This window comes from Bos indicus, chromosome 5, assembly GCF_029378745.1.
Source record: "Bos indicus isolate NIAB-ARS_2022 breed Sahiwal x Tharparkar chromosome 5, NIAB-ARS_B.indTharparkar_mat_pri_1.0, whole genome shotgun sequence".
NCBI lineage: Eukaryota > Metazoa > Chordata > Mammalia > Artiodactyla > Bovidae > Bos > Bos indicus.
The window spans coordinates 25,824,978-25,847,903 of record NC_091764.1 but is presented as its reverse complement, the minus strand read 5'-3'; the positions used below and the strand labels follow the sequence as shown (position 1 = coordinate 25,847,903).

The following is a 22,926-nucleotide window of genomic DNA, read 5'->3' as shown; positions in this document are numbered from 1 at the left end:
GTACCTGGTACATAGTCAGTAAATGTTACTAATATCATTAAACTGCCAAGCCAAAGACTATCTTGTGATTTCAGGCACAATGCTAAATGTTTGAATGACTCCACATGGAAATAGATAAAGGCTAAACCTTTGCTTCTCCCAGATTTGGGGCTTGTCTCCTGGGACATTACCAGAAAATCAGACACCTTCCTTCATAGCATATGTTAGCTCTGTAGTTTGTTTTGTATTGCTTTATACTTTTCTCTTGGAGAAGGAAATGGAAACCCACTCCAGTGTTCTTGCCTGGAGAATACCAGGGACAGGGGAGCCTGGTGGGCTGCTGTCTATGCGGTCGCCCAGAGTCTGACATGACTGAAGCGACTTAACAGCAGCAGCATACTTTCCTCTTAGGCACTCTGATTCTGCTCTGAAATTTTTAGAAAAACTCCTGGGTTTGGATACTCTTTTTGGAGAGCTACTAAAGACATAACTGTTAGAGATGAATTTTAAAAAACCAAACCCACAAAAACCTTTAGGGACAATATAAGGCAATAAGGGCTTCCCTGATAGTTCAGATGGTAAAGAATTCGAGTGTAATGCAGGAAACCCAGGTTCCATCCCTGGGCCAGGAAGATTCCTCAGAGAAGGGAATGGCTACTCACTCCAGTATTGTTGCCTGGAGAATTCCATAGACAAAGAAGCCTGGTGGGTTACAGCCTATGGGGTTGCAAATAGTTGGACTCAACTAGCGACTAACACACATATAAGGCAAATAAAGGTGTCCCTGACCTAAGAAACGTCAGGGACCAAGAAATTGACGGGTGAGGAAAGCTAAACTTCATCAAAATCCCTCCCTATTGTGAAATCTCTGCATACAGTAAACTTCTCTTTTCTCATTTTGCAACGGCTTGTCCCTACTGGAAAACCGCATACCCTGTTCCCTACATCGTTCCTTATCCTGGACCCTTTATCCCCGTGTCCCTCAGTATCCAAAGCTCTCAAAGCCCGTTTCACGGCGGGCCAAAGAAAATCTGCTTTTAGAAAACTCACTAGCTTCTTGTCCTTCTCTGGATCAAGCAAAGTCTGGGACTCCACCTAGGGTAGATTGTTACTGTTAGCAATCAACCTCTAGCGGCCTTCTTTTATCAAAGTAACACGCTGGTCGTCTTGTGGCTTTACTTTATGACTGTGCAGACTTTGTGTATACTGAAGTGATCTGAGAGAATCTGAAGGAAGAGCTAGTAGTGATTGCCAAAGCAACCGTGGACATCGGGGACCCAATGGAGGCTCCGGAATGAAGATTCCGGTAGGATTACATCAAGACCTGCCAGTGTTAAGGGCCAAAGAGACACAGCGCCCCCTAAAGAGAGTGCGAATTAAAGTTACTAAATCCGGCCGACGATATCACGTGCCCTCCGCCAGGCCAATTGAAAATTAATAATCGCTTCCTCTGTTCCCCATGGAAACAACCCCGCCCCTCTGACCTTCCCGCTCCATTCAGCCGTGAGGTTTTGTCGTTTTATTGAATGTTTAAACTGACAATCAAATACCTGCGCCTTCTGGCTGGACACCTTGCTTCTGCTAAGCAAACTAGTACACTGATTGGCCAATAAAATAATAGATGACATTTGGGCGTCCAATAACCTTCATTCTAGGCGGGATCTAATGAGGGCGTAGGGCCAATCAGAGGCGGCGTTGCCTCTGTGGCTCCACGTCGGCACCAGCTGCGGGGCAAGATGGAGGCGCTGATTTTGGTAGGAGCTGGAGGGGCAGCCGAGATGCTGCAATGTCCAGGGGGGCTGGGAGTCGGGGTTCAGTCTGAGTGGGAGGGGGTAGAAAGGGGAGTTCCGGGTAATCCTCGGGGTCCGAACGTTTTGCAGGTCCCTGGAATAAGCCTGTGGCCTAGTGCCGGAGCTAAAGCCTCGGTTTAGAGTAGGAAGCTGTGCCGGGGATAGGGCAGAGTTGGTGGAAAGTTGAAGGGAGCACATGGAGTCCTTAGGACACATAGGATCATAAGCGTACTGCATTGGGGTCCTTCAGATTCTCTCTGATTATGCGCATTGTGGATGATACTGTGATTTGAGTTCCCCCAAATCTCCAAACTCGCCTCAAATTGTAAGAATAGAGTGCAGGTGTTTGTCATCACAAACAACTTGTCACAGTGCAACTCTCCGTTGATAATTCCCTGTCGTAGACCTTAAAACTATTTCTTCTTCGATTTCCTACTATGTAGATTTTGTCGTCATAAGGAATCAGTATTCCATTAGAGTTCTGGAATACCTGATAAGAGTTAGTGTTGGATTGTGGAATGTTTTCTCAGACTTCTTATTCTGTTCTCTTTTTTCCGGTTCATTTAAATTTTGGGAATTCTTACTACTGTAGGATCTGGGATGCCAACTCTTCTCTGGTTATGTAAGAACTTTGGTGACTAAAGAGGCGTGTTACATCCCCTGTCCATATAATCCTTTTTGCTTGTTCAAAAAAATAAAATACTATTACCTCTTCTTTAGAACTGAGCAGAAACTCAAAAGTGCCCCACCCGTTTCAAACGTGGGGTTGTTAACATATATATGTATGTGTAATGTATAGGAATTTAACTCCCAGCTTCTTCCTTAATTGAATAAACTCTATGTTCATTTTTTGCCTTTTTTACCCCCCTTCAGCTCTTCACATGTACACTTCCAGATCCTCATCGGGTTAAAGAGAGTAACAGGTTTCAATATCCCTCTTTCAAAATGGCAAATATAGGGATTCAGTTCAGTCGCTCAGTCGTGTCCGACTCTTTGCAACCCCATGAATCGCAGCACGCCAGGCCTCCCTGTCCATCACCAACTCCCAGAGTTTACCCAAACTCATGTCCATCGAGTCGGTGATGCCATCCAGCCATCTCATCCTCTGTCGTCCCCTTCTCCTGCCCTCAATCCCTCCCAGCATCAGGGTCTTTTCCAGTGAGTCAACTCTTCGCATGAGGTGGCCAAAGGATTGGAGTTTCAGCTTCAGCATCAGTCCTTCCAGTGAACACCCAGGACTGATCTCCTCTAGGATGGACTGGTTGGATCTCCTTGCAGTCCAAGGGACTCTCAAGAGTCTTCTCCAACACCACAGTTTAAAAGTATCAATTCTTCAGTGCTCAGCTTTCTTCACAGTCCAGTTCTCACATCCATAAGTGACCACTGGAAAAACCAGTCTTAACTAGATGGACCTTTGTTAGCAAAGTAATGTCTCTGCTTTTGAATATGCTATCTAGGTTGGTCATAACTTTCCTTCCAAGGAGTAAGCATCTTTTAATTTCATGGCTGCAGTCACCATCTGCAGTGATTTTGGAGCCCCCCAAAATAAAGTCTGACATGTTTCCACTGTTTCCCATCTATTTGCCATGAAGTGATGGGACCAGATGCCATGATCTTAGTTTTCTGAATGTTGAGCTTTAAGCCAACTTTTTCACTCTCCTGTTTCACTTTCATCAAGAGGCTTTTTAGTTCCTCTTCACTTTCTGGCCACCTCATGCGAAGAGTTGACTCATTGGAAAAGACTCTGATGCTTGGAGGGATTGGAGGCAGGAGGAGAAGGGGACGACAGAGGATGAGATGGCTAGATTTGGTCACCAGAGTTCTTAGAATATCATATTAGTAATTTCTTTCCTCTTTGTCTGTGCTTCCCAACATTTTTAAATGTGTGTGCTCTTTACTATTTTCAATATATTTTGGGCCCCCAATTAAGAACTTATGTATCTTTCTCACCATTCCAGCCCTTCTCAACTGGAGTTCCAGGGGAGAATTAAGCCCTGATGCCCTAAGACATCATTGTATGTAATGAATCAACTTCTCTATATACACAGTGTCACTAGTTTTAAATACTATCTTTGGGAGGAGTAAAAAAATAGTATTAAATAATTTTCAGTATTCAGTGTTTCAGATGTGGAACCCTGGTTGAGAATCAGGTGGTATTCCCTAAATTTTTCTCTTCTCACTACCCTCACATTCTGATCCACAAAATACAGCTCCATCTGATTCAGAATCACCCTTTCTCACTGTTCTTTTTATCTCATCCCCTTCTCTGTCTGCTCAGTGGCATCTTCTAATTCTTGGGTCACCATCTTCATTGTGAAAAGTATAAGGAATTCCCTGAACTTTTACCTGAGCTTCCTATTGAGCTAAAGTGTTGATTGTATCTGGGTGAAAGTGAAAGTATTAGTCACTCAGTTGTGTCTGACTTTTTGTGACCCCATGGACTGTATCCTGCCAAGCTCCTCTGTCCATGGAATTCTCCAGGCAAGAATACTGGAGTGGGTTGCCATGCCCTTCTCTAGGGGATCTTCCTGACCCAAGGATTGAACCTAGGTCTCTTGCATTGCAGGCAGATTCTTTACCGTTTGAGCTACCAGTATTTAACAAACTGCTTCTTAGAGAAGGCAGACCTCTTCTAAAGTTCTTTTAGGCTACTTCCTCTCACATGTCTGTTTCCTGGTTTGACTGGCCCTCTGGGAAAATCTGATCAAAGTGTATTCAATCCTCACCTTTACAAGACACATAGCCATAGGATACTAAGGAGAAGGGTAAGTAAAGTGGGGGGAGGTGTCAAAAAGAACCATCATTTGAAATTTGATCTGATTATGGAAATTTCTAAATACCAATTGTTGTTGTTGTCTAGTCGCTAAGTTGTGTCCAACTCTGTGACCCCTTGGACTGCAGCACACCAGGCTTCACTGTCCTTCACTATCTCCTGGAGTTTGCTCAAACTCAGGTCCACAACATTCAAAAAACGAAGGTTGTGGCATCTAGTCCCGTCACTTCATGGCAAATAGATAGGGAAACAATGGAAACAGTGACAGACTTTATTTTCTTGGGCTCCAAAATCACTGCAGATGGTGACCGCAGCCATGAAATTAAAAGAAGCTTACTCCTTGGAAGAAAAGCTATGAAAACCCTAGACAGTGTATTAAAAAGCAGAGACATTACTTTGCCAACAAAGGTCTATATAGTCAAAGCTATGGTTTCTCCAGGAGTCACATACAGATGTGAGAGCTGGACAGTAAAAAAGGCTGAGTGCCAAAGAATTGATGCCTTCGAACTGTGGTGCTGGAGAAGACTCTTGAGAGTCCCTTGGAGAGCAAGGAGATTAAACCAGACAATTCTAAAAGATATCAACCCCGAATATTCACTGAAAGGACTGATGCTGAAGCTGAAGCTCTAGTACTTTGGCCACCTGATATGAAGAGCCAACTCATTGGAAAGACCCTGATGCTGGGAAAGATTGAAGGCAGGAGGCAAAGGGGATGACAGTAGATGAGATGGTTGGATGGCATTACCGACTCAATAGACAAGAGCTTGAGCAAACTCTGGAAGATAGTGAAGGACACACACGTCTAGCATGCTACAGTCCGTGGGACTGCAAAGAGTTGGAGACGACTGAGGGACTGAACAGCAACGACAACAGGTCCATTGAGTCAGTGATGCTAATACGTTCCCTTCATTTATGTACTTTACAATGGGTCACGTTTCTTTCTTGAATTAAGTGGTCCGTTCCTACCTTTCAAGCACATTTGTCTAATCTTTCTCAGGTTCTTTTCTACGGAAAGAGACCCTTTCATCTTCCATTCCTAGTGCTTGATATTAATGCTCCTGGCCTGGACACACCTTCCTCTTTCATGCTCTTTTCTGTTGGTTCTCTGTTGTGAATGGAGAGGTATCTCTGCAGGTCACCATTCTCCATTAATAACCTCTGGAATCTTAAAGATAATGACGTATCCCCTTCCTCCTTCCCTCTTTTACCCTTTTTTTCATCAAAACTGAATTACTCTAGCAGTCCAGATCTTTAAATCTTCCTCATAGGTTTCATTTTTCTTAGTCCTCTCTGGATTCACTTTCTTAGAGCTTTTCCAGTGCTTTATGGACTAGACTTCTTAATTCTATTCTTTCTCTCCCCTTTGTAAATTTCTGTCCTAAAACAATGACCAGATCCTGAATTCTAAGCCTCATTCAGTAATCAGGGAATCCAGAGTGCACACAGGAGTATGTGTATATATTGGAGGAAGAAACTATGCAGAATACATCAATGACTTTTAAAGGCTGATATTGCTCTATGGCCTTCGCTTCCTGAATCATCTTAATGGGGCTTTTGTTAAATTCTTTTGGCACTAACAGTAGAGGTACTTGGCCTAAATGCCCCCTTCCCCTGCTCTGGGCAAAGGTATCAATTACATTAAGCCCCCAAAGCACTCCCATCTCATTCCTGGCAGTCCCCTGTGCCCCTCTCCCAGCTGCGTCCTTGCCGGTGCCTGGCTGGTCCATTTCGTTAGGAGAAGCAATCTCCTCATTCCTGCACTGTGGAGATATATTTCTCAGCTAGGGCGTGAGCAGTGCCAGCACTGCCCCCGGTGAGGTCCCTGGCAGCCATAAAAATTTTTATTGTGATTATGTTGGTGTCGGGGTGTCCATCTGGGTTATTGCACACCTAGTTTAATTGATTGAAGTTTAATTTATTGACACTTCAAATTAAATGATCAGAATAAACTGTGCTGTTACTCTGGCCGGCTTGTTTTAATGGTTGATTGCTGGAAGCAGACCTCGGCTTGAACTAAAACCCCCAAAGAGCAATTGACGCTGCTTCTAACTCTCCCCATGTCTTGCCCTCCAAGAAGACCTCGTTATAGATTTCCGACGTATTTATATATATTTTTTCCCTCTCCTTCACAGTGGTGGGAAAGAGTTGGTCCCTGGCAAGGTATAAATTATATCAGAGGTCTAGGGGAGCTGTCACATGGTCAAAGGAGGAGGAGGGGGCCTCCATGTGAAGAAAGCCAGACCCCTGAGAAGCCAGGTCTTCCTTGGGAGGATGAATGCAATTATCCAGATATTTGAGGGAACCTAGTGGCAGATTTAGGGTCTCTTTTTCAGCTAGATACTTGCTACTGTTTTCTTGCTTTACTCCGTCAACGTGACTTGGTTAGAGTCAGGATACTGACAAGAAAACTGAGAAGCAAATAAAGGATGGAACAGGGATAAAGAATCAGTGCCTACCTACCCACTTATGATAGAGTAATTAGTAAGATGGAAGGCAGCGTGCCCATGGACAGCTTTGATGAAGATGGATTGGGAGGTTGAGTCCATGCACATGTTGAGATACCTGTACTGGCCAGAGCCTCATATCTCCCTCTGCTGATTCCACACAGTTTATGCTTTCTCTTAGATCAGATTATTAGAGGAGTTCTGTTCTTAGACTCCCAAGCCTGTCACCTTTTCTGATGTTTGACCACCCCCATCTCTTCAGGAAGTCTTTGCTATTGTGTAATCTAAGTCTTACATGCTGCAGATGAAACCTTGGTCTCCTTACTTGGCTTTTAAAATTTCCCACTATTAAAGTAGGTATCCCCATCCACAGCCATTTGGCCTGGATAATTCTGTCTACCAATTTTCTCTAGCTTCTTTTATTTGTGTAGATTTTAGAGGGAGGCTGAAACTAGGGGAGAAGATAGCAGTTCTGTCTCAGGGTTGATTTGGGGGAGCAAGTAGCTTGAAAGATGAACACAGAGGCTGTCAGTTCAGTCTTTCAGAGACTAGCTTTTTGTTTTCAGGAGCACACGGGTGGGGGGAATAAATCACGATACAAATCATGACTAAGGACTCATCAGAAATAGATCTAGCCCCATTTGAGTTTTCCCTTTGCTGTGTGATACTTAAATGAGGGCTCTTGGATTATCCAACGGGGCAAGCAGGAAGTTCTAATGTTGCTCTCAGGGTTCAGATATTTCACACCTGAGGAGTACTCTATTTCTGCTTGTCAGTTCATCTCTTCATAGCAGTACTCCTCGCTTTGACTCTCATTTTTGTAATTCTTCCATTTCCAGAATAGCTGAAGAATTAGGGACTGTGTAACCTCTGTGCAAAAAATTCTCTGGCAGATGGGCTTTCAGAATTTTAAGAAAGGACCTGAAACTGCATTCCTGAAGAGTTTGGGATCTGATTATCTTTGTCCTGCCTGTCTCAGAGCTGCTGGATTTACTCACTGAAAGCTGGAGGGGTGTGGTGCTGACCTTAGCTCCCCCTGCTGGCTGTGTTAGTTTTCTCAATCATTTATTTATGAAGGCCACACGCATGTTCATTGAAGTCATTATTCGGTGCCCGGCAGAGGCTAGGGGGTGGTTTACAAAAGTATCACTCATTTATCCTTTTTTTCTCCCCTCTCCACACCATCTTTCTGTCTGCAGAGAGAATCTCATGTAATTCTAAATCTAGGTCTATGAACTCCTTGAACTCATAAAAATTTGTGAATGTGTGTTTTCCTGGTCACAAGGTCCATGGATTTCATCAGGTTATCGAAACATTTTTTCTTGTAGTGGCAGACGTCCGGTGACCATGGTTTTCTGTTTTGTTTCTGTGTCAGATCCGAAGAGTCTTTCCGGGTGGCTCTTCCTACCATCAGTTCTTCCTTCCTGACACTTGGGTTCACTTTCCTCTTAATAACCAACATTTGGTCTCATGTCGGCTGGGGAATGTTCTGTGGTACCTGTGGCTCCTCTTCTTTCCTGAGCTGTGTTGTCTGAATCTAAGTAAACCCTTGGGTAGGATGTGAAAATGGTTTTTCTCTGGCTAAAACCTTTAGCTAGTTCTTCTCATCTGAAGTCCCTAGGCTTGTGGCTGGCAAACTGGAGCCTGCAAACCTACAGGAGCTTTTCATTTTAGAAATTGGCACAGAATCAGGGAGCAAAATACCTGCTCAGCCATGTGGAGCTGGAGTGGTATCTAGAAATTTCTCCTAGTTTTTTTATAGCCTTGGTTTTACTTTATAAAATAGATTTAAGGAAAGAGCATCTTGTTTCTAGTTGATTGAGACCTATTTTCAAGCCAGGGCACTACTTTCTGGCATGGCCATAAAGATTTCTTTATAAGTAGAGAATGAAGAACTTTCTAGAAATCTCAACCAGATTTTTTACTTATGTCCTTTCAGCTTTGTGGATCTCATCCTCTAACTCCGCAAAGTCTTCTTGGCTCCCTCCCTTCTGCCTTCTCCCCCCGCCCCCACCAAAGATCAAATAAAATAGTCATAATCCCCAAATATCCTGTGCCTGCTCCAAACACTACCCTGGTCCTCTTCTGGTGGCATATCACAATCTTATCCCAGAGTATCCTTTTACTGTACATTGTGAACAGACTTAATTCCATGCTTTTTCAGGGCCCATTTCTTATAGTTTGACTTAAAAGACACACGGATAAGAGCTTTTCTCCAGTGCTGCCTTTTGAATATTTTTGCTAATAATTATAGTTCTGAGGAGGCTGCAGGTCACCTGAAGACCCACAGGGGGCAGCACTAGGAGTGACTCTTCCCTTTTAGTCCTCTGTGTGATGGGGTAGGGGGTACCAGGAGATGTTGTTTTTCACCAAGCTTCAGAAGCCTCTGATTGAGATCAAAGATTTGTTTGTAGCAGTCTCGTTGCTTGTTCAGTGTTGTTTCAGCTCTCCTGAGGAGTACAGTCTAGTTTTCTTGATAATAAAAAGGGACATGAAAATCCGAGCCACCCAACCTCCCACAGACCAATCTGCCTGTATATCATTTCCAGTCACTGTTAGCATTTGAGGTGAAGTTCTGTTATACACTCAGGCTGTGGCTCTCTGAAAGTCAGTGCATCACAGAACTTTGTCTCGAAAGCTTTCTAGCAGCTACCCATTTGGGAGTGGGAGGGAAGAACAGGCCTTTAAAAATCCTTTGAATGTGTCCCTAAGCATGTAGGGTCTTTCTCAATAATCAGCATTTAATGTGTTAACAAGGTCAGGCCTAGTCCATTGTCCAGGAATGCTGCTTCTCAGTAGCTGGGAGTTGTTTATAAACTTGCCCTTTGCAAAAAACTTAAAATGAAATTACATTATCAGTAATGGCTTCTGGGCCCTTTAAACAGCCTGGTTTTATGATATGAGAGGAACTTCAGGCCCTCCCCTGCCTACCCCCTCCCCACCCACACACACACAGTCCTGAGAGGTAAAGGCCCCAGGCTGAAGTGGAACCAGCTGTAGTCAGGAGGTGGCAGGAGAAGTAAAGGAGAAGCTGCCGGGCTGGCTGTAGCCGAGTGGAGAACTAAAGCAGCGTGGAAGCTCTGGCCAAGTTCTCGGCTTTATTTAGAGTGGTCATTCCTTTGGAAGTTTGAAATGACCAGCCTTTTCTCTAGTGCCTTCTTAGCCCTTTCAGACTTACAGTCACATCTGGTCTTCTCCTTCCCCTGCCTTTGCCCTGTCTTTTATCCTTCCCAGGAAGATTCATGTTTCTATTTTGGGGGTTTCCTTGATGGCGCCTTCTAGGAAGCCAGTGAAAAGAGCCGGGAGCAGGACCCAGGCATCTGTCCCCTCTTTGCCAGTTGTTTTAGGCACTCTCTTTCCCTGTTGGCCACAGAGGATTGTCTGGCTCTCTGACTTGGCTGGTGGCCGTAACCGTTTTCCTCTGCTTTGGGATCCCGTTCTTTCTAGAGATGCCAGACCCTGCGGCTGCAAGCACGAGTTACCTGTGCCAGATCAATGCCCGTTTAAGCCATTGGGAAGCTCTCTAAGGTTGCAGATAGCCTGAACAGAGCCAAGGATTTCCAGGGAAGAGGCTGTGGGGAAAATGATTTCTTCTGAATTCCCTTCCGGATGGACTTCTTTTCCTTCATTAAGGAAAGAATCCCTGAGTGTCTCCCTGTTGGTGAATCAAGGATCCAGGTTTCTACAGAATTGAGCCTGCTTATGGGAAGATCATTCTGTGGGGAATTAGGAGTTGGGAAAGCTGCTGTATTTGTGACCTTTTAGATGAGACTCTAGAGGACTTCCTTCTTCTAGACAGAGTCTCAGTTTGAGAGAGTATTCCAGAAAGTAATGTGTATAGCATGGGCATTTCTAAGGAGTGTTCGTCAGAGGAGGATGAGTTGGTAGTAATGTCACCCAAAAGGACCACACCAGAAAATCTACCTGTATGAGGAAGCCTAATTATAAGAGAAATCCCCTAGGTGCTTATTGCATCAACAAATTTTTACCTTACTCTCAAACTTCATTTATTCTCATAATCATTCAATAAATATTGAGAATTTAGTATGTGTATTATTCTGGACACTTGTAATAAATCAGTGAATGAAACAAAATTTTCTGTCCTCAAGAATCCAAGTGGGGAAAGCTTACATTCTTCATCATTCTGTTCTCAAAATACTGGGTTCCCTTTCCTCTCCTCCTTAACTCCTTGAGCTCAGGTTGGTTCTTTGCTTGGAACCATAAACCTCCTGGCGCCTCATAGGATAGTTTACCTTGGTAGAAGCTACAGATCCTTGGCAGCGATTCTTTCCTCCTCACCTTTGGGTCTTTGTTAAATGTATGCTTGGAGAATAGAGAATATTTTTGGCCCTGTGAGAGCTGTGGGTTTCCTAAGTAGGATCAGGAAATGGAGGTAGCAAAGCATCAGCCTTGTCTCATAGCACAGGGGAAGAATATGTATGGTAAGTAACATTGATAGTCAAGGACTCTGAGCCTGCAAACACTTTCATACATGTACCGCTATCTCCCTTCCCTTCTTCTCCTTTCCTGTTAGTTGGTTCCCTGGAAGTTGCAGAAGTGGAGGAGCTTTTACAAAGTGACATGCTTTGAGTTTGAGTGTAACCATTAAGGCTGAGATACTTGATTTCTTTCTTTCTTTCTTTTTTTTTTTTTTTTTTTGTGGCCGTGCCGTGTGGCATGCAGAATCTTAGTTTCCCAACCCGGGACAAACCCATACCCTCTACAGTGGAAGCATGGAGTCTTAACCACTGGGCCACCAGGGAAGTCCCTCATTTCTTTATGAGAGCCAGTTTACTCAAAGGTTGATTCTTCGTGGTGAAGGACCACTCCTCTCCTGCTCCTTATCTGCAGGTTTCACAGTGTTTCTTAGATGGAGCCTCTTCTTACTGCTTCTTAACGACCCCAAATTCAGATTGGTTTTTGTTTTGGCAAGTTAAGTGGTGGTGGTCAGGGTATAGTAGAGGAGTTGGGATCCTCGGAGAAGTCTTAGAAGATGGATGTCTCCCTGGGCTGCATTCAGAACTGTTGTGTCTGTGTGTGAGTGTGTACGTGTGCGCATGCCTGCTCCTTCCCCTCTGCTCAGTGAGTGGGTGGTTTAGGGAGGGCTTGCTTTATGCCTCTGCATCGCCACTGCAGCAACTTCCAAGTACACTAGGGCATTCAACCCTGTTTTCCTATAGCCCCGTGCAGTGCTTATTAATTAATCTGGTCACATTCCATACCCACCTGTGCATAGGAGACCAGGGAGGAGGGAGAGTAATTTGGAAAATAACTATAGCATAATATTTGGAAATAACAGCATGACCTACTTTGATTAAGCCCTCTGTGAGTCTGGCTCATAGAAATTGTTTCTCTGGCACTGCTCCGGGTCCTTTGTTGAAAAGTCCCCTCCCTCAATTCAGTTCATTTGTCGCTCAGTCATTCTCAGTGGGAAATGTCAAAGTCTAACCAGGTTGGGATAGGGGACATACAGAGGCATCTCTGTAACCCATTGCAGCCCCAGTAGGATTAAGAGAAGGTATCTGGTTTGTGAGTGGTGGCAAGAGCCTTCAGGACTGAAGCTATGTTCATATCTCTTCAGGAACCCTCCCTGTATACCGTCAAAGCCATCCTGATTCTGGACAATGATGGAGATCGACTTTTTGCCAAGGTGAGATTCCCTTTCAGATTAGTTGAGAAGCAAGACAGAGTTTTGGATCTTGGGACTGGCCCCACTCACTCCTATTCATCCACAAATAATTTTGAGAATTCTTCTATCTGACTACTCCAGATAAAACCTAAACTGCTCCTGTCTGTTAGTTGCCCTGCTTCCCTACCTGCCCATCCTTAGACTTTGTCATCAACATCAGAAGAGAGAAAAGCTTTGGAGCTTGGTTTCTGAACAAAGAAGTGTATGGATGTAAGAAGCAGCCTGCTTCTTACAAAGGCCCATCACCCCTGTCCCTTTCCCTTCTACCCCATCATCCTGCCTGAGTTTTTCCGGGGAATTCTCGTGCAGTTCCACAGTTCCAGCCCTACATCCACAGTCACTACCAAGCTTGCTACTTCCTGACTTTCCTGGTCCAATGTTTCTAACTTTGAATCCATTGAAAGAGAAGAGGAAGGACACCCCTCTCCTCTCCCTCCATATTCTCCCCCTCCTAGAGAAATTTTTTCTGTCCCTGGTGTATTAACTCCGGGCAAGCATCGCATAAATCAATCAGCAGGTAGAGATTAGTTTAGAATTCACCAGCTGTTCCTCCCTGTAATTGGATGTAACTATGCAGGACACCTTTTGAAACAGTTATCCAGTTACTAAATGCCAGACCTGTCATAGGTCTTCAGCTGACTGCGACGGATTAGCCCCTAAAGAGCAGAGCGATTTAGCAGCCTGCGTCTCCGCCCCCGTGCCAGGGAGAGCTTGGGAGTGGGCTCCATGGTGTGCTAGCTTGCCTCCCGCTTCTTTGAGTTTGCTGGAAAGGAAGCTAAAATACCAGAGAGCCGAGAGCCCAGGCAGAGCTTGTCCTTCTACAGAGGAGGGTATTGCAGCCCTTCCCAATTCCTAGCCTTGCTCAGTGAGTGAGGGCTGGTGCCTTCTGTGTTCTCTAGCAGTGCTCCCTGACCTGGGGTGGCGCCTGGGATGGCCTCAGGGCTGCTGCCCTGGCGTACAGATGGGGCAGAGCCTCCTCACAGGGCTTCTAGGCCTTTTGCCCTTCCAACCTGGGAACCATGAGGTAGGGTGGCTTAGAGCAGGGTCCTTAAAAAATTTGTTTTCTATCGGATTACTCACTGCCCATTCCCTACCTCTGTGGTTCTCCCTTCTTCCTGTCAGTATTTCTCTTCACCCCATCCCTTGAAGGGGAGCAATCCAAGACCCAGGGCAAAACAGTCACTAATCATCCTGGGCTTCCAGCTCTAACAGCCCAACCCGTCTCCTTCCCTCTGACCAGTACTATGACGACACCTACCCCAGTGTCAAGGAGCAAAAGGCCTTTGAGAAGAACATTTTCAACAAGACCCATCGGACTGACAGTAGGTCGTTTTCCTTTCCCTACTCCCCATGGTGGGTGGCCGGGGGGAGCCACAGCGGGAAGCGGGCAGCAATGGGACTGTGGAGGAAGGATGAAATGACTCTGCCTCCTTTTTCTCTTTTTTTCCTCCTCCCCTCATATAATAAACTCTTCAGAAATGTAATGGGGAGGTGAGTGTACCTCACGCGGGAATACCGCGCTAGAAGGTTGGCTGTTAGCTACCTGTCTAGTCCCTGGATTTATGAGCCTCACTTGACAAATTTAACTGCAGCTCTGCTTATTGTACCGCATCCATTAGGGCAGGTAAATGGAAGTCTGTAAAGGTGACCGCTCTGCATTTTCACCTCCGAAGGATCGACTAGTATCCTGTCTCATATACAAGGAGGGAAATAAGGGTAGTAGGGGCGGGGAGCAGTTAGAGAAGGAGATGCTTAGACTCCCCCATTTATACTTGCCTTCTTCTGCTATCACCTGAAAATAAAAAGCAGGTCAACTTTGGTCTTTGTGGGGGTCATTAAGACCCACCTTCTCTCAGCCCCACATAGCTGAATACTAATTCATGGTAACTGCCTCTGCCCTACTTGCAAGTCTCAGACCACCTACTGTTTCCACCTTTGTTCCCCCCACCCATCCCCACAGGTGAAATTGCCCTCTTGGAAGGCCTGACAGTGGTATACAAAAGCAGTATCGATCTCTATTTCTATGTGATCGGCAGCTCCTATGAAAATGAGGTGAGAATCCCCACACTCTGCCATCTCTGCTCTCACCTCCTGAACCGCTGGCAGGCCCTTGTGACTGGTTCTGGGCCCAAGGACTGCTGTGTGCCTTTGGCTTCTGACTGGCTAATGAAGTTGTCCGAGATCCATGTCAGCCTCACAAACATGGCCGAGCAACTAAATCAACCTGGAACGCAAGCTTTCCCAGCTTTCTCTCTGTGTCCGCCTAGGACACACCGTCTATGTTTTGATAACACACTAACATACATTATCAATGGCCTTCCCTGCCTAGTGTTTTTAAGATGGATTTCTGAGTTGTGATCAGGGTTCGCCTGTGAATGAGCCACACCTGACTGAGTTTGGGCCAATTAGGCAATATTCCGGGTCATATTGAAGCCATATATTCTGAGTGGCTCTTTGAAGACTGGGTATAGCCCTAACCTCTTCCCATATGTAGGAAAAACTATTTACCTCAGGTCACAACTTTTAAGGAGAGTAGATAAGTAAAAATAAGCCCCCACATAATTTGAGGCAAAAGTCACAGTTTGAGAAAACCAGTTCTTACTGAATTCTTATCACTGTAAGTGCTTTGTAGAATGCATTGTTATTTAAACCTTGTAGCACCTCTGTGAGTTTTGGGCACTAGTGCCCTCGTTTTATAGATGATTAAACTAAACCTTGAGGAACTGTATGAAATTACTTACATTTGACCACTGTTGGACTACAGATGTGGCTGTTTCATGTGGTTCAACCTGATAACTTTCCCAGGGTCACACATCTAGAAATGCTTCAGCGAGGATTCACGTCCAGATCTGTCTGACTCCAAAGTCCTTGCTGTCTGCACAACTGACTTAAGCTATTGCTTGGTTAATGATTTTTCTAAGACATAGGGTAACACATATACAGTTGGGAAATACACGCAGAAGACTGACAGGAAAGTTGTTTGAACAGTCTGGTCAAAGAGAGACCTCAAATTACAAGATCATGAAGCAGAATTTATTTTTGTCTTCTTCCTGTTTTACTCTCACTTCCACCATATGCTGCTGGTCTTTTGTGAAAGCCTGTGTCTTTTGATCCTTAATGAGTTAGAGGGTTTTGTTTTCAGGTAGCAGCTTTCGGGGCCTTGAACTTTATCCTTCTGCTTCTTCTGTCTCCAAATAGCTGATGCTCATGACTGTTCTGAACTGCCTCTTCGACTCATTGAGCCAGATGCTGAGGTGAGCAGGCCATTCTTGACATCTGTTTGGGAGAGAAAGTTGCTCTTCTTCGGGCCCAGGGATTTGTGGGGGCTCAACAGAGGCTGCAAGGAGTTGATTTACCTTGAGAAATTGGGCTTATTATTTCAGAGTAATTTACACTGATGGGGAGGACTGGATGGGGGAGTGTGTTACTCCTGTGGAATAATTCTCCTGAGAGAAAGGATTGGGAGGGAGCAGAATCTTTGCCCCTGTGTCTCCTGTCACATCCTGCTGTGGCTCTGTCGGAGCTCCAAGCACCTCACAGTGTTCTCCTGGGCTTCATTCTTTACATTCAAGATAGAGAAAGGGAAGTGTCCCGGATACGACATCAGCACCTCGGGAATGGAGGCACCACTCCTAATTTTTCATATGCGGCCCTTAGTTGTTCCTTCTATAGAACAGGAAGAATGTGCCTTTTACCCTCTCCTCCCCATCTACCTCCCCGCCATCCTCTACTCCCCACGTAGATGGGCCGTAGAAGAGATATAAGATACTTTTCCTGAAAACATCCAGGGCTCCCCAGTGAGCCCAGTACAGACATCCATCCAGACGGAGCAGAACAGCAGGCGCTCTCAGCCCCACAAAATCAGCAGGGTGAATGGCTCAGATTTCCTCAGGAAGGGGATGATTTATTTCTCAGCCAGGTGAATGAATAGGCTTCATTTCAGTGATCTAGTGAAAGAGTCAAACTGACGGATGTGACTGGCCATGTGCACCAACCACCGGATCTGAGGCTGGTGGATGCTGGGCCCTGGCGGTTCCCAGCCCCCTAGTTGGGCTTCTTTTCAAGGCCTGAGCAGAGCTGGGGAAGGAGACCAGGGGAGGGGAGGGAGCAAGGAGAGTCTTAGAAGGCTTGTCAGAGCTTGAGTGCGAATAGAGTTTGCACTCAGCCCCTCCTCACCTCCTGCCACCTCCAGATTGAGTGTTAGCTCTGTGGATTTCCTTTTTTCCACACACTAATGTCAGTGTTCATGAGCAATGTTGTAAGCGGCATCATAGCAGATAGGAAAGAAAGCATAGCTCTGGAAATCAGCCCTCGAATAGGCAGAAATTGACTGTATGTATATTTTGAATCTCTTTCTTGGCATTCCTGATCCTTACTCAGCAAAGAAGTGTAGGAAGGGTGTTAGGATGGGTTAGCCAGAAAGTTCTTATTCACTTCTTTGTGTGCTTAGTGGAGACATACATTGGTCTAGCTGAGGCTCCCGCAACTCAGACCATGTCCTAGGATCCCTTTCACACCCAGGCTGGGTTTTCTCTTCTCTTGGGGACTCAGGAAAAATGTAGAAAAGCGAGCTCTGCTGGAGAACATGGAGGGGCTCTTCTTGGCTGTGGATGAAATCGTAGATGGAGGGTGAGTTCTCTGCCCTCCCCGGGCCTCCCTGGATCTGGGGTGACGGGTGGGGCCACTGCCCCTGTCCTGAGGCAAGGGGGCTGAGTGACCAGAGTTCCCCCACAGTAAGTTGGTCCTTCAGGACAGAGTGAACAGTGGTCTTTTCTATGTCTCTTCAGGGTGATCCTAGAGAGCGATCCCCAGCAAGTGGTACACCGGGTGGCATTAAGGGTAAGTAGGACTGTGCTTGTTCCCCACAGCCCCCATCCACTCATCCTCCAGGACCAAACCTCCTCAATGATCTAAAGGGTTGGGGCTGGTAGAATACATGTAACTGTCTCCTTCCCTTTCAAATTGTCCTTATCTCAAGGATGGGAAGCAGAAGGAAGGTGTTTCTGTCCCTTACCTGGTACCTAGCATCTCATATAGTCTGCACAGAGTGGACATTTAATACATACTTTTTAAATCAAAGATGAAATAAAGGGAACTTGAATATTGATGGTTCTAAAATGATAAAGGACTTTGAGGTTGGCTGCTTCTTCCTGGGGGAATGAATCCAATCATCTGAGGCAGAGGCTTGTCTTCCTTGTCTTTTAAAGTCTCAGGAAACTGAGGACAGCACCTCTCCATCAGGAAGTACTTATTTGCAGGAACCTCTGTCCTCTTTGGTGCCAGTGGTACCAGAAAGAGGCTTCTGAGTTAACCATAGAAAGCCTCAAGTCATCGAGGTGCAGAGAGAGCCCACCAGCAAATTGTAGGGCTACAGGGAGGCCTGAGCAAAGCCAGTCTCCCCACTCACAGAATGTCCCGGCTCTGACCTCCAGAGTGAAGGCTGACAGTGCTGGGTAATGGGAAATCTTCTCCCTTAACTGTCGTGGGCTCCATTTGCATAGTTTAATCTTCTCCTTTAACATATGTCTCTGTGTGGCAAGAGAGAAGGTCCCCCCACACCCCCATCCGACTCCCTCCTTTCCCTTCTCAGGCTGCTGTTGCAGCAGTTTATTTCTCAAATTAACATGCTGTCGTTACCCATCAGGCCTTGCGGGATCCATTAAACTACCCCGGGCTCCCCCTCATCCTCTCCCTAGCGATATTGATATTCAGGGAAGGTCTTCTCTGACTAGGGAATCAGGTCTCCCACCCCCAAGTTGAGAATCAGATAACCTGCTGATTACCTGGAATGGAATAAATCTTAAGAAGTCCTCCTGCCTTAAAAGAGAAGATGGATGAAATGACCCTTTTTTTTTTTTTTTTTTTGCTCACAGTCCCTCTGGCCAAGTAAAATTGTGGCTAGCCAAGTAAAATTGTAGCTGCACTAACTAGTCCCTAGGAGGGACTGAGAAGGTTAGGGCATGTGCCCGTCACTTCAGTTTAAAGGACTACCTCTTCCTTCCTCACTCCCCAACCTCAGTCAGGTCTCACTCCAGCTTTTTTCCACGCTGAACGCTTGTCTCGCTGTGCTGTAGGGAGAAGATGTACCCCTTACGGAGCAGACCGTGTCTCAGGTATGACTTTCTTCTTTCCTCCTCTCCAGAGGGACCGGGTCACTAAAGAGGCCAGCGTAGCATTCCACCCCAGCCCACCAGGCCTGAACTCAGCAGACTAGAGACTGAAGACACATCTTCTTTGGCTCCCACTTAATCCCGAGAACTGGGGCTCATGGCTCATACAGCCCAGTGCTTCCTACCCATCCCAACTCCCATCCCACTTTTCCTATGAGCAGTGGCTGTCAGCCTTGCTCTGCACCCTTCAAACCCTCCCTGCCTGATGCCTCATTCAGTGATTTATTCCCCAGCAGAGGCTTGCCTTAAGCAGATGGTCTGTGTGCATGCACACACACACTCTCTCTTTCTCTTATTATTCAAATGAGGGCTAAGCTGGCAATGCATACTCTAGAATATGCATGCAGGTTTTGCAGATCCATCTTGCTACTTTGCAGATAGATTGTCTACCTGATGGGGGCAGAGGGGGAGGGGCAGGGAGGGATTCTGTTTTCTACCCACTTGGAATTCTCACCAAGAAGTCCATCTGGATGTGGCAACCCCCCTCCTTTTAACATGTATCCAGTAACCCCCAGTTTTTTCTTTCCTCCCAGGTATACCTCTTCTCTCTTCATCCCCCCAGTGGACTTGAATTTTTTTGGAATTTCCCAAACTGACAGTCCTCTAGGGCCTTAGAGAGCTTCTTCCCATCCCTCTACCCTTGGGGATTTTCTATTTGCCAATCTTCTAAGGACAGGGAAGGCAAGTGAGGGGAAGGAGAGCCCCATCCCCACCCCCACCCTGCCCCTCAGCAAGCCCCTCAATGCCGCCCTTGTCCCTGCAGGTGCTACAGTCAGCCAAAGAACAGATCAAGTGGTCCCTCCTTCGGTGAAGACCCCACTGTTCCTGGCTCCTCACCCCCTCAAAAAATCCACGTCGGCTGTGACTTGTCATGCAGTCCCCCAAATGATGCTCTCAGGGTCATCTCGGGGATCACAGGGATCCTTAAATCTCCATCCCGTCTGTTGTTACCTCCTCATTCCCACCCCAAACCCATATGCACTTCCCGTTCCTTCTCCCTGCTTTTGGCAGTTCTGGGAGTCCATCAGGCTCTCAGTGGATTTGGACATGGGCAGGGGCAGCACCCTCTTCCTTTCTCCCCTGGATTAGGCTCCCCTGTATTTTCTCCTCCATTTCTGTGCCCTTTGCTGCAGCTACGCTTCAAAGCAGGAGAAAGAATGTGCTGAGTGTTTTCCTCCCTTTGCCTCTATCCGAACACATATGTCCAGCAAGGGGAGGGAAAGGGAATTCTTTTCTATAGAATGAGTGAGGGTGGGGAGAGGCATATCAGGTCTCTGCCGCAGCCCGGCTGGGCTTGGTATTTTCTCCCATTTCTTCTTACTGCCCAGGTCTCCAGCCTTGGGAAAAAAGACTGGGAACAACTCATAGGCAGGGGACAGCGTGGAAGAAGCAGTGATTTAAATTTTATTGGAGAGGGCCTATAAAATTCTTTATTTCAAACACAGCTGAGTTTTTTTTTACCCCGATCCTGGCTTGTAACTTCAAGACTGCTGTGGTCTGTGAGTGTCCGTTGTGGGAGGGTCTGTCTTTTGGGCCAGTACCTTAACTCTCCACCTTCACTACCCGTGGGATCTCCGCCTGGCTTGTTCTCTCTGTGCCCTGGAGCAAAGCCAGTCCCTGAACTAAAACTCCATTCTAGTCTTGGGAAGGAGAGTTTCTGCTCAGAACAGGGACAGGGTGGAATTTATGACTTGGGCCTCTGGGCTCTCTCAGCCCCTTCTCTCCCCCACATGCATTTCACTCCTCTGCCTTGGGTCTGCAGTCTCTGTCTTCTGCTTAACCCTGTCCTCTCTCTGCCTCAGCCTTACATCCAGGCAGTAGGCCTGGGCGCCTCCCCTCCCTCGGTCACTGAGAGAGGCGCCTTTTTTCAGAAAACCTTGGGGATTTGGATTCCCCCAGGAAGACAGAGGAAGGAACAGCCACTGTTTCGTCTCATCTCTCCCCCGACCCAGAACTTTCCACAAAAAACGTCTCAAGAAATCTTCCTGAGACTTTGAGTTCTGCCCCACCGACTAACTGCCAATTCTCCAAGAGTGTGGGCGGATAACTGGGCATCCATCCGTGAGGGGGCATTTCTGTGTAAGAGATACATGGAGTCAGGATGGTAGCCACCTTCATATACTGCTCTGTGCAAAGAGGAATAAAACATTTCTTTTTCCAAACTGCCTTTGTGTGATGTTTGTGTTCCCCTTCCTCTCTTTTTGGCAGCTGCTCCTGTTCCTCTAAACGCCACCCCCCCTTGCTCCCCATCTTATAATATTTCTTCCTTCCTACCTCAGAGACTCCCCAGCATTCTGCGCCCCCATCCCTAATTTACGGGGCTGTTTGCCTCCTTGGCATCTCTCCGTCCACTCTCCTGGAAATTGGCGCCAGGGGTGGGGTGGGGATGGTATTTTCTCAGTGGGAGTCCCAGGGAATGGAGTGCTCCCCCCGCCACCCCCAAAGCCAGCTGCCTGCTCCCGCCTCAGCCATTAGTAACCCGGAGACGCGCACCTGCGTGGGGGCTCGCCTGCAGCCCCGGCTCCCTTCCTGCACCTCCCTCTCCCGCTCCGAAATGGCGCTGAGCGGGTTATTTATCGGAGCCAGCACTGCTCCAGAAGGTCAGGACGGTGGTGTAAATAACCTCTCCTCGCCATTTCCCCATCCCTCCAGAGCCTGCTCCCCACCCCCTCCTCCACCTTTATTCGCACAAATGAATGTGGCTGGGCTGGCGCAGAGCCTGGCCCTGCATCTTAATGGGGCGGTGAGCTCACAAGATGGATTTAGCTGGGGGTTTTATGGTTGCCTCGGCGACAGGAGAATGCTTTGGTTTTCTTTCCCCCTTCCTCTGCAGGATTTGAAGGGGGGGTGGAGTGTGGGGAGCCCTTCTCTGCACTGCAATTTTAAGGGTCTCTGCAGTCACCTCTACTGCTCATGAGAATGGGCCTGTAACTTCAGGATTAGGCAACAGAGACAGGAAAGGTTGAGGGAAGGAAGGTAACCAGAGGGAGAAGCCTCTCCAGCATCAATGATGCCTGAAACATAGAGGTGTCGTCTTGCCTGCTCTTTGAGAATCTAGCAATTCAGCTCAGCCACTGTGGGACCCCAGGGCCCGGGGTCCCCCTCAGCAAAGAGGGAAGAAAAAAATGCTTGGGTATAGCACTCTGCAATCCTGCACTGAGAGTTGGGGTACAGGGGGCTGGATTAAGGCTAGGGATTTTTGTCTTGCCCATCTAAGCTGGGGGAAAAGCAGTGTTCAGGCATTAAAGTTACCACCCTAATCCTCCGGGCTTCCCTTGTGGCTCAGCTGGTAAAGAGTCCACCTGCAATGTGGGAGACCTGGGTTTGATCCCTGGGTTGGTAAGGTCCCCTGGAGAAGGGAAGGGCTATCCACTCTAGTATTCTGGCCTGGAGAATTGTCTCTGGGGTTGCAAAGAGCCTGGAGAATTGTCCGTGGGGTCCCAAAGAGTTGGACACAACTGAGCGACTTTCACCCTAAACCTCCTACTCATCACCCAACATGGACCTTGCTGGAGTTGGGGGCTGCCAGACACGACTGAATATGCACGAGATCAGCAATGGTGTGGAGAGTACTGTTCTATCCAGTTCTCAAACTTGGAATTCTCTGAGCTTGTTTTCCCAGCCTGGCCTGCTGTGAACTTTTCCTGCCTTCTGTTTTGCACTAGGAATGGAACTCTGGTGCCCTGGCCTACACAGTCCTCTGGCCAACAATGCTTTTTCAGAACAATGAGCAAGCCCTCCCCCAACACTGACTGAAGCAGAGACTGAGGAGTAGGGTCTGATTCTCTCCTTCCCTTGGTCTTTCTCTGTCTGATTCTGGGCCTCTGTCTCTGTTTGTGAGCCTTTCCCTCTTCCCCAGGGGATCCTGGGAACCCCTCCTCCCTCCTGTCTCCCCCTCCTCCCCTTTGGCTGGGAAAGTGACTAGAGCCTGAATAGTGCCAGACACCTGCCTGCCAGATGTGGCGATTCCCTATTCTTCTCTCCCTCCTCCCCAAATGTCTATCCTTTCCCCACCCCACTGAGCTCAGGCAGAGGGAGCCCCCCTACAGGGTGATTTAGTGCTGCAGCCCCTCTTCCTCAG

At 46.9% G+C, this 22,926-nt stretch overlaps 1 protein-coding gene across 4 annotated transcripts; it reads left to right on the top strand.

Annotated features, from left to right (window-relative positions):
• Positions 1 to 1,622: 1,622 nt before the first annotated feature.
• On the top strand, positions 1,623 to 21,007 carry COPZ1 (COPI coat complex subunit zeta 1). Of its 4 annotated transcripts, none has more exons than XR_002180692.2 (10): positions 1,623 to 1,733; positions 12,568 to 12,636; positions 13,916 to 13,997; positions 14,636 to 14,727; positions 15,874 to 15,929; positions 17,227 to 17,304; positions 17,463 to 17,514; positions 18,695 to 18,788; positions 19,379 to 19,526; positions 19,609 to 19,822. XR_002180692.2 is itself a non-coding variant. In XM_019960385.2 (9 exons), the coding sequence occupies exons 1-9, from the start codon at positions 1,716 to 1,718 to the stop codon at positions 19,932 to 19,934; spliced, it is 867 nt and encodes a 288-aa protein (XP_019815944.1). In that variant the 5' UTR covers positions 1,624 to 1,715; the 3' UTR covers positions 19,935 to 21,007. The 4 variants fall into 4 exon arrangements, 2 of the variants coding, with proteins under 2 accessions (XP_019815944.1, XP_019815945.1); XR_002180693.2 differs by having other exon boundaries at positions 1,624 to 1,733; positions 18,750 to 18,788; XM_019960385.2 differs by lacking the exon at positions 19,379 to 19,526 and having other exon boundaries at positions 1,624 to 1,733; positions 19,609 to 21,007.
• The last annotated feature ends 1,919 nt before the right edge of the window (positions 21,008 to 22,926 follow it).

Excerpts from the sequence above, each read along its gene's own strand:
- COPZ1 (XM_019960385.2), top strand. Across the intron at positions 12,637-13,915 it reads GAGATCGACTTTTTGCCAAG|TACTATGACGACACCTACCC; the intron begins GTGAGATTCCCT and ends CCCTCTGACCAG. Across the intron at positions 13,998-14,635 it reads CAAGACCCATCGGACTGACA|GTGAAATTGCCCTCTTGGAA; the intron begins GTAGGTCGTTTT and ends CCATCCCCACAG.